The 15061-nt window shown below is 51.4% G+C and overlaps 1 protein-coding gene across 3 annotated transcripts in view; it reads right to left on the bottom strand.

The window, feature by feature from the left end:
• The window catches only part of Cbs (cystathionine beta-synthase), a 24670-nt gene that overhangs the window by 4562 nt on the left and 5047 nt on the right, over positions 1–15061 (bottom strand). For all 3 annotated transcript variants that reach the window (XM_031348231.1, XM_031348234.1, XM_031348233.1), the window contains exons 3-13: positions 12057–12163; positions 8913–9047; positions 8507–8586; positions 8068–8202; positions 7564–7633; positions 5994–6085; positions 5017–5142; positions 4501–4585; positions 2227–2332; positions 815–889; positions 546–680 (exon numbers count right to left, since the gene is read on the bottom strand). In XM_031348231.1, the coding sequence (XP_031204091.1) occupies positions 546–680; positions 815–889; positions 2227–2332; positions 4501–4585; positions 5017–5142; positions 5994–6085; positions 7564–7633; positions 8068–8202; positions 8507–8586; positions 8913–9047; positions 12057–12163 (1146 nt within the window). The remainder of the gene's footprint in view (positions 1–545; positions 681–814; positions 890–2226; positions 2333–4500; positions 4586–5016; positions 5143–5993; positions 6086–7563; positions 7634–8067; positions 8203–8506; positions 8587–8912; positions 9048–12056; positions 12164–15061) is intronic.

The raw sequence follows: 15061 nt of genomic DNA, 5'->3' as shown, positions 1-15061 counted from the left end.
TGCCCTCTTCTGGTGCGTCTGAAGATAGCTACAGTGTACTTACATATAATAAATAAATAAATCTTTAATATATGTATATATATATAATCGGGGGAGGTAGAACAGAGGAACCCCACAAAAGGACAAATAAGCTTAAAAGTCCTATGATGTTGACATCCCCACAGGGGTCCAGCGTGACCAGCCGTTAGACTTTTGAGGATGCTGGTCAACCAGGCCTCCTTCCAATGCATTCTCTGGGTACCACCCCCAAGGTACCTGTCCCCTTTCCACAGGGCCGTCTGTGGGTCTGCATATTGCCAATGAACTGGGGGGAACAGAAACACTGAGTCCAGAAGGATTACGTATGGCCAAATCTCAGCTGCTCAGGGACAAGATGACCAGTAGGCTGTACGCGGCTCTGGTCAGTGCATGCAAAACTGACCGCACTCAACCTGTCACTGCCCATCCCATTTTGTGACACGGACACCGAGACCTGGGGGACGGGATCTAGGATCCTGGCACAGTCTAAAGTCAGAGCCCTGGACTACAGTGAAGGAGACACTGACCCAGACTCGTTGACCACAGGTGCCTGGTCAAAACCTTTCTCCCGGAGGATGGCGATGGTGTGCTCACAGGTGACCGTGGGCAACACGGTCAGCGGGGCCGAGAGGCTCAACTCTTGAACACGCAGATGCCACCACCTGAAGGAGGGGGGCAGGACAGGGCAGGAAAAGGCGGGGTGGAGCAGGCCGGGAGAGAACCACCATGTTGGGAAACCGGAAGGCCGCCTTTCCTCCTCACCCAGGGGTGGGACAGGGGCGGGCAGCGTCCTTACCAGGGCCTTTTCACTGAGAGCTCCTCCTTCATGAAGCCCTTCTGCAGCATCCATTTGTCACTCAGGAACTTGGACCTGCAGGGTCAGTGTGTCTGTCACTGAGGCCTCTGTACCCAGTGGGAGGCACACACTTGGTCAGGGATGCCTTGCACCTGTCTTGGGTCTTACTGTTTCCGCATAGGATGAAAAGACTGCCGGAGTTCCAGGGAGGCAGAGAACTCAGGGTTACTGGGCCTCTGGGTTGACAGAACCAAGGAGGTTGCTTCTAGAAGCCTCTGTGATCAGAACCTCTCTGGCAGGTTCCTGGGCTGGCTCCTCCTGGCACCCCCCCCCCAACACCAGGTCTGCCTCAATAGAGAGAACCTTTCCCATTCTGCCCAAAGGCTGCTGAGCAAGCTACAGAGCTGTTAGGATCTATCCCAAAGAGGCATGCTGAGGAACAGGTGCATGAGACAGAGGTGGCCACTCCTCCAGCACACACTCATGCACTCTCATATAAAATGCTCAAGAGCTTTGGGCCCCTAGAATGAGCACACATACACACACACACACACACACACACACACACACACACAAACACACACGTGCGCACCCCGGAACCATGCACATGGACACACAACGGGCCTGCCATATGTTGGAGAGACAGATGACGTCTGGCTTGTCACCCTACCTGGAACCCAGCAGGATGGCCATGCACCATGCAGGCTGCCGAAGCTCTACACAGGCATTATTCTATACAGCTCACAGGCTGTGGATAAAGCCCAAGGTGAGGAAGATGTGGGTTCCCCATCTCTACCACTCCCATTGCCCATGAGGCTCCACGGCAGAATAGCTCCCGCTAGCTCAGCCAGGAACCCCGGCAGCTGGCAGGACTTTAAACCTGCCAGTCACAGGTGGCCAAGCAGGGAGCTGGGACTGTCCTTGGAGTGCTGATATCTATCAGTACCAACAAAGCTTCACAGGCTATTTACTGAGCGAGCACATCACAGCAAGTCCTAGGAGAACCCAGCCAGGTACACTCACCCTCCCAGGTCCAGTTTAGGACAGCCGATGAAGCGGCAGAGCTGGTGGACAGAATTGTCCCATAAAAACATCAGTACAGCTTGGCCCATGTCACCCATAGACCCCAAGGGGTAATAAAGCCAAACCAAAGAAAGCAGAACAGAAGGAGCACAGTCGTCCACTCAAGCTGTCGCCATGGACATGCATAGATTTTTACACACATGCACTCGCATGCCCAGGATGGAGCCATGCAAGGGGAACACTGGCTTGGCTCCGAAGACATAGAGGATCTTGGGACGAGCAGGCTTACAAAGCCCAGCTGCCTTCTCCACTTCCCCAGCATCCCACAGACAGTGCTTAGGTGACAGCGGCCAGGAGGGCGGTGGGGACCAGGCAGGGGTGTGCCTTACATGTAGTTCCGCACAGAGTCAGGCAGGATGACCACACAGCGCTGTCCTTCCTGCAGCTCCTGGGCAGCCTTCACGGCCACAGCCATGGCACTGCCTGAGCTTCCACCTGTGGAGAGGACTGTCAGACAGACCTGCCCATGTGTTTGCACATGCATCCATATATAAACACATGTGTGTGTATAACACATACATCTATGCCAACAATCCAGAAAGATCTGTATATGAATGGCCAGCCTTGTACATCTTGCACATGTCCATACATGCTCTGGAAGGATTCATACATGCTCTGGAAGGATCCATAGGAACCTCTGGCCAAAGACTGAAAGGGTACTATCACTCTGGATCATCTTCCGCCTTATAGTTGATGCCGCTTGTGTCTAGCTCCTAATTAAACTCTCACTGAGGCCGGGCAGTGGTGGCGCACGCCTTTTATCCCAGCACTTGGGAGGCAGAGGCAGGCGGATTTCTGAGTTCGAGGCCAGCCTGGTCTACAGAGTGAGTTCCAGGGCAGCCAGGGCTACACAGAGAAACCCTGCCTCAAACAAACAAACAAACAAACAAAAACCCTCACTGAGGAATTGGAAGGACCCTGGGGCAAATGAGCCTTCATGCTCAGCCAGAACAGGGGCTAAAGGGCAGAATCCTCCAAGCAAATGCCTGACCCCCAAGCAAAGAGCCAACCAAAGACGTGTGTCTCACTGAGTACCTACAACCATCATGTAAGGCAGATAGGTGACATTAGGTCCCATCATAATGAAGAGTCCCAGGTCACTGTGACACTGACCATATAGAGCCTTAGACCTGGGGACCTGTAGACAGCGAAAGCCACCACCGCTGCCTCTCCAGTTGGGGCTCATTGGGGCTTAGCCTAAGAGAGTGCAAGGCAGGCAGAAAGATCATCTTGGTGTCTCTCACGTCTCCCAACCACGGCCCAGCTGGCTCCTCATCTCTCCAGGACCAGGGTTCTACCACTTACACTGAGGGCCCAAGTACCCCAAGTCGCCTCCTAGTGGTTAGGCTCAAAGTTATTTTCAGTCAGGAGCGAGGGCTCATCCCTTCTCCTGAGAGTGCTTGGCCATGCTGGGCCAACCGCCTTGCCCTTTCCCCGCTTCCAACATAACTAAAACATGGGACCATATGTAAAGGCCAAGTTCAGGCACACTTGTTCTCCAAAGGTCAGCTTTAACTCAAACTGCTGGGTTTTCTGCTGCCCTGTTGTCAGGCAGTGGTGTTCTGTCCACCATGAACAGGGTGACCGAAGAGCCCAGGGTGGGAGGAAGGCTGTAGAGGTGGCTTTTAGATGTGCCTCTGCAGCACGGAAAACTAGGAAGGCAAGAAGTGCTGTCCCAGTTCCCTCTGGGCTCTCTCTCCAATCCCTTCCAGAGCCGGGGTCCCAGCACGTCCTAACTTTGAGTTGCTATGGATTGAGCCCCGCTCCCTCATTCCAGGGATAGGAAAAATAAAATAAGATCAGAAGAGCTTGCCTCAAAAACTGGCAGAGCATGCCATGTGGTCGTGGCGGTGGCTCACACCTTCAATCCTAGCACTTGGAAGGCAAAAGGTGGCAGATCTCCATGAGTTCAAGACCAGCCTGGTCTACAGAGTGAGTTCCAGGACAGACTGGGCTGCACAGTAAAACCCTGTCTCAAAAACAACAACAAAGCTGGGCGGTGGTGGCGCACGCCTTTTATCCCAGCACTTGGGAGGCAGAGGCAGGTGGATTTCTGAGTTCGAGGCCAGCCTGGTCTACAGAGTGAGTTCCAGGACAGCCAGGGCTATACAGAGAAACCCTGTCTTGAAAAACCAAACAACAACAACAACAACAACAGAAACCTAAAAGTGTGGGGGAGGGGAGGACTGGAAAGGTGGCTCAGTAGTTAAGAGCACTGACTGCTCTTCCAGAGGTCCCAAATTCAATTCCCGGCAACCACATGGTGGCTCACAGCCATCTGTCATGGGATCCGATGCCCTCTTCTGGGGTGTCTGAAGACAGCTACCGTGTACTTACATATATGCAATAAATAAATAAATCTTAAAAACAAAACAAAACCTCAAAGGACCACTTGAAGCCTTCATCTGTGCCTGCTGCCCTGGTCTCCACAGGAGACTCCAAGGAGCTGAGGAAGACAAGCAAACTGAGCTAAGGAAGGCAAGAAGAGCCTGGGCAGATGAATGGCCCCAGCTGAGAAGTGAAGTTACTGCTGTTACACAGCCTCAGATCCTAGATGGTCCTCTACCCCGTCACCCACGCATGGGGCTTGCTCGGCCACTCACCACATAGCAGTCCTTCCTGTGCAATGAGCATGCGGGCAAAGGCAAAGGAATCTTCATCATTGCTCTTGAACCACTTATCCACCACCTGTGGCAAGACAGGGTCAAGCCTGAGCTCAGGCAGAGAGGGCCCGGGGGGGGGGGCGGTGGAGGGGTGGGGAGGGAGAGGCAACCTCACAGAAGATTCCTTTCCCCCTGGATCTGCAAACCCAGACTTCTCTGTTCTTCCCCCACTCGATTAGGCTTTGTAGAATAACTCAGACCACCCACATCTTTATTGGTCTGGTGGGCTTCTACGGACATCTGTCCTGGCCGCCTTTGTCTGTCTCTTTCCCTTTGCTTCTCAGAGTAGTGTCAGATGTGAACTTGAACATGGTAGTGCGTTTTCACCCTGTCTTAGCTCCTGTACCAGCATCTCCCTTTCCTGTCCCCCAACATCTGGGGCACCTGGAGTGTCAGAATACAGAGGCAAGTTAAGGACCCCGCAGCAGCCTGTGACTCCGCCTTGCCTCAACCTACCGCCCTGTCCAGGACTGTCGGGATGAAGTCATAGCCGATCCCTTCCACCTCATAGGCTGTTTGTTCCGTCTGGTTCAGCTCCTCGGGCTCCGCAAGGATAGATCCTTCGGGATCTACACCGATGATCTGCAGGGTGGGCAGCTTTAGAGCTCAGGTCACAGAGAAGTCCAACCCAGCCAGCCCTAAGCGGCTGCCATTGGAAAGGATATTGTGCCACTAATATCTGCCAGTTAATGTCTGGCTCACAGGATGCGTGTGCTAGTCCTAGATCAGAGGAAGGCAAGTCTCCCAGAATCCCAGACCAAAAAGCAGGAAGGCCACAACCTACTGGGTCCATTATCCAGCACAAGGTATCTGGAAAGGTCTTCCCAGTGCTGCTCTAGAGAGGGTCCCAGTCATGGGCATTTGAAGAATCTTTGGGGACAAAGGGTAGCTCTGGAGGGTGAGTAGTCTCAGGGAGAAAACGCCTGTTTTCATGTGCCAACCCTAGCCCAGTGGTTCTCAACCTTCCAAACGCTATGTCCTCTTAATTACAGTTTCTCATGTTGTGGTGAACCCCCCCTCCCCCAAAACACAAAATTATTTCTGTTGTTACTTCATAACTCTAATTTTGATGTTATGAATCGGAATGTAAATACAGGATTTCTGATATGCAACCCCCAAAGGGCCTTGTGGCCCACCGGCTGAGAACCCCCGCCCTAACCCAACCCGGGGACTGTGTCAGGTGGCTTCTGGTATACTCCAAAGAGATTCATTTCACTCAACATAGGAGCCCCCAGGACTCTTTGCTCCCCAAATTCCTACCGGGTGACTGGATACAACTCTTCCAGACGGCAATGGGATGAGCTGGGAGTGTGGGGAGGAATTTAGTCCCCAGGCAGAGGGGACACCCAGGAGCTATGTGCCTCTGAACACAGCTCGGGCCATGCTCGCAGCCACCCTGTCTGGACCAGCACCACCCAGGGCTCCACACTCACTTTACACCCAGGGCACTTCTCCTTCAGCTTCCTGGCGATACCTGTGATGGTGCCACCCGTCCCTGCTGAAGCCACCAGCATATCCAGCTTCCCTGGGGGAAGGAAGACCCTCTCAAGACCATGGCCAAGCCAGCCCACCACTCTTAAACGACCATTGGAAATACACTCAACCCGAATCAGGTCAGTGGGTAAACTTAAGTATCAGCCATCCCTATCTCTGTCTGCGGACGGGACGGCTAAGGGGCTGCTCTTTGCCTGTGGACCTTGGGCCTTTGAACTCCCCCGTGTAGCTGAATCTACAAGGAGGGGTCACCTGGGGAGCTAGCTCAACGTCTGGCAGAGGTAAGCTGTCAACGGTGTGCCTTGTGGGCTGTTGGATACTTGGGTGATTTCAGAGCAGCAAACTAGATTTTTTAGGACACAGGCAAAATGGCTGAAGCTGAGGCTTGAGAACTGGCCCAGGCTCTCATATTGCTGATGCTCAGCATCAGGCAAGTCTGAGCCAGGCAAACTCAGGAATGTGCACCAAGCCTGCCAAATGAGAATTCTCCCTCATAAAATGGGGTAAGCAAACACTTGGGCTTTTACTGTCCAGCTCCTGGGTATGGAACGCATCTGCACCCACGGCAATGCCAACATCAGGTTCCAAGGGGGAGGCCAAGGCTGGTACCTTCTAGCACCTTCTCCCACAAGGACCTCTTGGAGAAGCTTACCACCAGTGCCAGGGGTTAGGCAGTCAACATATAGTTCATGCCTACGCTGAGAGTAAGCTAATTGCAGCTGTCAATCACCATGCAGCTCTGAAGGTGAGAAGAGCTAAAGGTGAGAAGAGCTAAATGCCAAAGTCATGTCCCTTGATCCCCTGATAGGAAGCCAGCATCAGCACGCATGCGGTCAACGGCTCCTACAGCCCGGAGGACACAAGGGTGGAACACAGCCTGAACCAGGTGTCTTGGACATAGGTGAGGCCGAGGCAGAGGCCAAGAGAGCTCAGAGGAAGGGGGAACCTCTCTAGAAACTATTTTGCAGAGAGGGAAACTCAAGGATCAAGGGACTTATGTACCCCATGGGGAACCGTACTCAACTGAGAATGGATAGTTCTGTCAACTTGACACAACCTAGAAGCTTAAGGGAAGAGAGTCACAGTGAGGGATTGTCTAGATCAGGATGGGTCACAGGCAGGCCTTCGAGGGACTGTCTTGATTCTATTAATTGATTCGGAAAAGACCCACGTTTCTCTCGAAGGGGATTCCCGGGCAGTGTGAGAGCAGGGGAAAGTGAGCCAAGCATGGGGCATGTGTATATGCTCTTCTGTCTACCCCATGGAGTGTGGATCTTGTGTGACCAGTTGCTTCAAGTTCCTGCCTCTTTGCCTTCCCCACAATACTGTGAGCTGAAACAAACCCTTTCTCCCAAGTGGCTTTCTGCCTCGCATGTACACAAGCACGCACGCACACACGCACGCACGCACGCACACATGCGCACGCAGAGCAAGACAGAAAGCTTCAGAAGTGAAACTGAATAAGAGGTGGCTGCAATCAAGGTGGCCGGAGGGGTGGAAAGCACGCACCGTCACACTGCTGCAGGATCTCCTCGGCGGTGTCATCATAGTGCGCCAAGGGGTTGCTGGCATTGCGATACTGTGCAGGGAAACAGAGGGGCTGTGAGCTGGCCAAAAGCGCCTCTGTCATGCATGGACACTCGTCGGTCAGCTCCGTGCTGGCCAGCGAGTCCTACAGCGAGTAGCCTAGAGAATCTCATCTCGGGGGCCCTCACATACAAGATAGTAAAACCTGGCCGCCACAGTGGCTTGTGTCCCACAGGACAGCTCTCCAATGCTCGCACTGAGACAACAGAAACCAAAGGTTTTATCTCTTGAGTACGGCCTGGAGCATCGTCCCAGAGGAAGTATGTTGCCCTACTCAACGCTGGGCAGAGACCAATCCCTCAGCCTCCCAACAGGGTCTCATCTCAAACACCACACTTGAACACAAACTTCTGACCGCAGATTTGCCTCCTTGGGTATTGGGGCATGGGGGTGGGGGTGGGGGATGGGGGAAAGGAGACACCTGACCTGGTCCAGAATGTGAGAATTGGGGATTTCGTTCTTCAGTCGCCACGCCACTCCCACGTGGGACTCGGGAGAATCGAATCTGGCGTTGGTGGGCGTTCTCACAATCTCGGCTCCCAGAGCCCGAAGCACGTCCACCTGTCCAGGAAAAACCACGCCTTTATCACTGTGCCTGGGCACCAGCCTGAGTGGTACCCTCCGGGGCCCCTGCCCTTTCACCTACCACAGCTCACCTTTTTTTTTTTTTTTTTTTTGGATGGTAAAGAAAGGATTTTATTAAGGCTGAGGACACACAGGGATGCATGCGCCCTTGCCCCGCCCCGCAACCTCCCACCAGCTCTTCTTGTAGCAATAGCCCTTCGAACAATGCCTTCACACAGGCCACGCCCTTCCACAGGCCACGCCCTCCCCGTAGCCCCACTCTAGGCTGCCCCGGGCGTACCTTCTCCATACTCATCTTCTCCGGCATCACAATAATGCAGCGATAGCCCTTCACAGCAGCTGCCAGGGCTAGCCCGATCCCTGAGGGTCACAGGCAGAGCGTGAGAGGGGCCTGTGCCCAAAGCCCCGTGCCTCCCTGCCACCTGCCTGGGATACCAGGGATAAACCCCAGAAAAACCATGAAAGGATAAAGGGCCCCTGTTCTGGGAAGGAACCCCACACGCTCTGATGGCGAGCTGACAGCCAGGTACCCAAATGTTGCTTCTTTCTGGCTCTGAAGCCGAAGAGAACATGCACACCTGGGAAGAGGCACCCGGGGGCCAGCCTTTCCCTTTTGACCTCGCTCCAGGTCTGCATGCCCCAGGGACCTTCAGCCTCTGTTCTGCCCCAAGCGGTCCTGCCCCCACCTGTGTTGCCAGAAGTTGGCTCAATGATCGTGTCTCCAGGCTTCAAGGTTCCTGCTCGCTCAGCATCTTCGACCATCCGAAGGCTGATGCGGTCCTTCACACTCCCGCCCGCGTTGAAGAACTCACACTTGGCCACTGAGAAGCAAACGTGAGTCAGAGAAAGGACTCTCTGGTCCTCACTCACTCCCGACATCCTCAGCTACCTGGCACACCCCAAGGATGAAGGCTGCCCTTGATGTTTGCCAGTCTACGGCTACTGCCCCACCTCTGTGCCTGGACACTCCTGGTTACAGCGGGCCTGCCCGCTGCCCCACCTGCCCTGCAGACCCACGGGCGGCACTGAGTGAGAAGACAGTCAAGAGCCCAGCAGAATGAGTACATGTAGCAGGCGCCTGGATTTGAGCCCCCACACTCCTGCAGCATAGCCAGCTCAAGCAACCCCAGCCAGACCCCCTTAAAACCGCTGCCTCAGTCGCCCCAAACTCCTCTACCCTTGACTACCTCTATCATTCTTGGTCAGTGAGCCCAACCCTCATGCTCGGCACCTGATATCACGGCCTTCCATTCTGGAACCTTCCATTCCTACCACAGGGCTGGAGACGCTATGTACTCCAGAACATTCAACAGACGACCTTCTTGGCTGGTTCTTGGTTCGGAAACCTACCTTAAATACACTGTCCCCCAGAGATAGAGGAGATTCTATGGGCACAGAGGGGCTCTGGTGTCTGCTCACTTGGCCCCAGGCCTTGGCCACATCATATCCTCAGATCTGTAACACTGTCCCGCCCCCCCGCCCCCCATCCCCTGGGCCGAGCCAACTTAGCCCTAACCTCAGATAATAGCCCTGGCTATGAATGCCCAAACCCCTGCTTGGGAACAGCTCCCTGTAAGGAACCCCTCCCCAGATGATCGGCATCCCTCTGGGACCCAATTCCCACTCTTTGTCCCATAAGTAGTTGGGTGACCTGCCAGACTCCATGAAACGAAGATATGAACATTTCCTCAGCAGCCATGACTGTCACTCAGCGTAAGCTCTGCCCCCATATCGGGCCCTCCACCTCTCGTGGAGCAAAGCCAGCCCCCACAGTCTCCTCACTGACACACTTTGCCTAACATGGTGCCTCATGCTTTTAATCCTAGCACTCGGGAGGCAGAGGCAGGCAGTCCCTATGGTTTAAGGCCAGCCTGGGCTGAAGAGTGAATTCCAGGCCAGCCAGAGCTATACAGTGAAACACAAAATACAAAACACAGCTGGGCAGTGGTGGTTCATGCCTTTAATGATAGCACTTGGGAGGCAGAGGCAGCGGATTTCTGAGTTGGAGGCCAGCCTGGTCTACAGAGTGAGATCTGGGACAGCCAGGGCTACACAGAGAAACCCTGTCTCAAAAAAACAAAACCAAACAATAAAACAAAACAAACAAACAAACAAAAACAAGGGCTGGTGAGATGGCTCAGCGGGTAAGAGCACCACCTGCTCTTCCAAAGTTCCTGAGTTCAAATCCCAGCAACCACATAGTGGCTCACAACCACCTATAATGGTGATGCCCTCTTCTGGTGCATCTGAGGACAGTTACAGCGCTGCACTCACTCGTTTACCCAGTAGGTCTACAGTATCAGGGTTAAAACTTGATCATGGACAAGAGGCATTATGACTCCAAAGGGCGTTTGTCTCCTGGGTATTTCAGTCAGTTGCTGGAATCTCCTCACTTAGATGTGTTCCAGATTGATCTCTGCCAAGTCTGTGGAGAGATCTGCATGCTTTCTTTATTCAGGCATAAAGGTGCCCTAAGAAATATTTTGTTATAGCTAAAACTAAGATTGAACATTATTTCCTGGCCTCCACAATGTTTCAACAATCCTAATTGATCTCCTAGCTGTAGTTAGCTTGGAATTTCTACAAAGGAGCTGTCTTATCAGACAGAGTGTCTCCAAAGTTAGAGATAGCAGCAAGGCACTAATTGCCAGAGCAGTCCCATAAAGTTAGAGATAGCAGTCAGGCACTAATTATTAAGAGCAGTCCCACACAAGGCAGAATTGTTTTGCTGACTAGAGAAAAGTTACAGGGCTTCTCTCACTAATTATTTACCTTACAGCCTAGGAATGCTAAAATACGACCCTCAGATGCTTACCTCAAGACAGACCTTGAGAGTTTATCTTGGGGCTGCCAGGACAACCCAGTCCGGAGAAAGACACCACTGCTCCTCTGCCTTACACCTGGCTGATTGATTGTACTGACCTTGATGTGACCATCTCCTGCCTAAGTGATTTCTGTAGTTTGCCCTGTTCTCTGTATACTATATAAGCCTGATTTCTACTTTGTACAAATGGCATTCAGTTTCAGCATTCAGTTACAGCACTCCCTTGTGTCTGTTTCTGTTTGTCATTTCTTCGCCAACGCCTTGTTTTCCTGACTAGGACCCTGTTCCCCCCACGGGTTGAGGGAGGCCTAGACTGGCCGGCCTGTGGCACTACAGTGTACTTATTTATAATAATAAACAGGGTCAAAAAGCAAACAAACAAACAAAAAACAAAAAGCCAGGCAGTAGTGGCATACGCCTTTAATCCCAGCACTTGAGAGGCAGAGGCAGGCAGATTTCTGAGTTCGAGGCCAGCCTGGTCTACAGAGTGAGTTCCAGGACAACCAGGGCTATACAGAAAAACCCTGTCTCGAAAAAACAAACAAACAAAAAACAAAAAAACAAACGAACAAACAAACAGGGTCTGCTGGAGAGAGTGGAGATCAACAGGAGCGATTGGGGTCTACTGGAGTGAGCAGGGTTGACCGGAGCAAGCGGAGGTCTTAAAAGTCAATTCCCAACAACCAGATGAAGGCTCACAACTATCTGTACAGCTACAGTGGGTACTCATATACATTAAATAAATAAATATTTAAAAAACAAAACAAAACAAATAAAAAATAAACAAAAAAAGATGCTTGCTCTGACAGCTCTGCTTCACTTCTGCAGGACCTTCCCAGTTTGGGTCCTTAGGCCCGGACTTCCCTGGCCATCAGTTGGAAAGGGGCCATCTCAGTTACTAACACACATCCTAAGTCCCAGCAGACCCCACACTGCCAGCATCCCACAGAGCCTCAGCTGGGGTCATCCCAGGAAGGAGGCAGCCCCAGGAGAGCCGAACACTCACATAGCTCACACTTGAGTCCAGCATTCTTTGAGATCTTGTTGATTCTGACCATAGGGGTGTTCCCAATTTCCTTCAGGATATCTGGCAAAATTTTGGGGGATTTGATCCTAAAACAGAAAGAAGAGTCCATTCAGAAAACAAAACGGGATAGCAGTTCGAGCCTTGATGTTGCACTGTGAACCCTGACATTGTGTTATTTACTGAAAAAAAAAAAAAGCTTTTTCTAGTTGTGGTGTGTGGCTCAGCTTTAGCACACACCTTTAATCCCTCTGGCTGGAATACAGAATCCCAAACAATGAAGGATATGGTTAGCGTGTAGAAGGAGGCAGCCATGTTTAAAAGTGATGTCTAATTGAGTGGCAGACAAAGTGACGAGTCAGAGGAAGATTTGACAAAACAGGATATAGCCAATTCTCAGGAGAAGAGAGAGAGAAAAAGAGGCTACTTAAGGGAAAACAGTGCAGAGAGAAAGAGAGAGAGAGAAAGAGAGAGAGAGAGAGAGAGAGAGGGATGGGGAGAGGGAGAGGAGAGGGAAAAGAGGAAAGGAAAGAGGAAGAGAGGGGAAGGGGGAGAGGGAGAGGCAGGTTTTCACAGGTGAAGACAGAACGACCCAGAGAATGAGAAGGAGCCAGAAGATTAGAACAGATTGCCAGAGTTGGTTTGAGGCCAGCACAGAATGTCAGAGTTCAAGAGAGAAGCCAGATTGCGTCAGCCAGCCAGTGTTCAGAAAGAACTTATTCAGCAGTATGTCTCAGAGGCTGAAAACATCCTAGGCCTACATTAGATTGTACAGAGGCTAGAAGCTTCCAGGGCTAGGCCTAGGTTAGCAGACAGAGGCCTTAAGCCTCTGAGAAGACAATTACTTCAGGTGAATAAATGATACTGTTTATACCCTGGCATTGTATACATTTAGGAAATCAAGAATTAAAGAAGAGACTCAGGGGAAGACCTGGGGTATAAGTAACGCACACATAGCCACCCACCCAAACATCCAAGTACAGTGACATTTGAAGCCAATTTGAGGGACTGGGCTTCCATGTAACTTCTACTCCCTGGGTCTGACTGCGCCCTTGCATCACACAGGACGTTATAGGTGGGAAGCTAAATTAGGGACTTGCTCCCCGCCATGATAACGGACTAAACCTCTGAGACTGTAAGCCAGCCCCAATGAAATGTTCATGGTATCTCTTCACAGCAATAAAACCCCAATTGAGACACCTCCTCAACATTTAATTCAGTTAGTTTCTTCCAAAATTCCTTTTATTATGCTTCAAATGGTTCTACAAGAAAAGCACTGGCCATCCCTCCCAGACTGGGTCACAAAACATCATCTTCTACTCTGGGCCAAATGGGGGGAAAAAACAAAAACAAAAACAAAAACAAAAATCCAGGGGGCCTCTACTGTCAACAGTGTCACACGTTCATTATACCAATGGACCCCCAAGTCCCTCTCTTGTCTTTTGAATTCTGCTTTGTGTTTTCAGCCCCTGTTCAACTTTCTGGCAGGACTGGCATCTCAGCTCCAGACGGGAATAGTCCCTAGTGATGACACCCATTGCCATCCACATCTGTGCTGTCTCCCACCCCTGGGGATCCCTCCATCTCCTCCTTCTCTCTCTAAAGCTCCAGTCTTCCTCGATTTCCAGTCAGGTGTCCTTATGATTGATCAGTGATGCCGACTAGCCACACCCATGTCCCTACTGAGACCTAAAACAGTTCCAGAAGACATTCGCCACCACCCTCTCCCATTAATGACTTGGCCTTGCTAATCTGTTGGAAGGAACAAATGGAGATAAAAAGGCCAAAAATAAGACCAAAACTCCGCTTGTTCTAATAACAGGTGTGAGTGCTTGGAGTCTGGCTCCTGGTGACTTAGTGTCACCTTACGCTGATTGATATGAGGGGCCTAATGCCCATGACTCCAAATCAGCCCTCACCCTATGGTTACATCGCCTTCAGCTAACTCCTAATGAGCTGTGCTACCTGAACAAATGGCTACCCTCAAGAAAGAGGTGCTATAAAATTACTTAAGGAGATAGTAGCATTCTGTCTACATACGCAAATACAGACCCAGTGCAGATGGCCCATGAGGCGAGACCATGTGTGATGGTTTGTATATGCTCGGCCCAGGGAATGGCACTATTCGAAGTGTGGCCCTGTTGGAGTAAGTGTGCCACTGTGGATGTGGGCTTTAAGACCCTCACCCTAGCTGCCTGGAAGTCAGTATTCTGCTTGCAGCCTTGAGATGAAGATGTAGAACTCTCAGCTCCTCCTACACCATGCCTGCCTGGATGCTGCCATGCTCCCACCTTGATTGATGATAATGGACTGAACCTCTGACCCTGTGAGCCATCCCCAATGAAGTGTTGTTCTTTATAAGACTTGCCTTGGCCATGGTGTCTGTTCACAGCAGTAAAATCCTAACCAAGACATGATGTAACGTCTCCCTAATTTACAGGAGAGCTTTCGGCAGGCACACTGTAATTCCAGCCCTTAGGACCCAGAGACTGGAGAATCTGGGGTTCCAGGTCTTTCTTGATACATATTGAGTTTGAAGCTAGCCTGGGGATACATTGAGACCCCTGCCTGGAACATCCCTACCCAGACCTCTTTCCCTCTCAGTCTCATGGTCCCTTTCTGGGAATTCATCTGCTATAGTTAACACATCTTAGTAAATTCTGTCTCTTCTTCTCTTTGAGCCCTGGTAAATTCTTTGACTACTCACCCCACCAGTCTTCCAGATACTATTTCCCACAACAGCAAGCCACTGCCTCAAACTATAAACAGCCAGGAATAGTGCCATATGCCTATCATCCTAGTACCTGGGAGGCTGAGACAGGACAATTGCTCTGTTAGTTCAAGGTCCAGGCTAATCTAGGGTCTAAAACAAGACTGTGCCTCAATAAAAACAAACCCCAACTTGGAGACAATTGACCCAGTCTGCCTTGCTTGAGACTTCTGTTTTGTTTTGTTTTGTTTTGTTTTGGAGACAGGGTTTCTCTGTA

The sequence above is a fragment of the Mastomys coucha genome, unplaced genomic scaffold, assembly GCF_008632895.1.
Source record: "Mastomys coucha isolate ucsf_1 unplaced genomic scaffold, UCSF_Mcou_1 pScaffold3, whole genome shotgun sequence".
Classification (NCBI taxonomy): domain Eukaryota; kingdom Metazoa; phylum Chordata; class Mammalia; order Rodentia; family Muridae; genus Mastomys; species Mastomys coucha.
The sequence above is the reverse complement of the archived record's forward strand: the minus strand, read 5'-3'. Positions and strand labels throughout refer to the sequence as shown.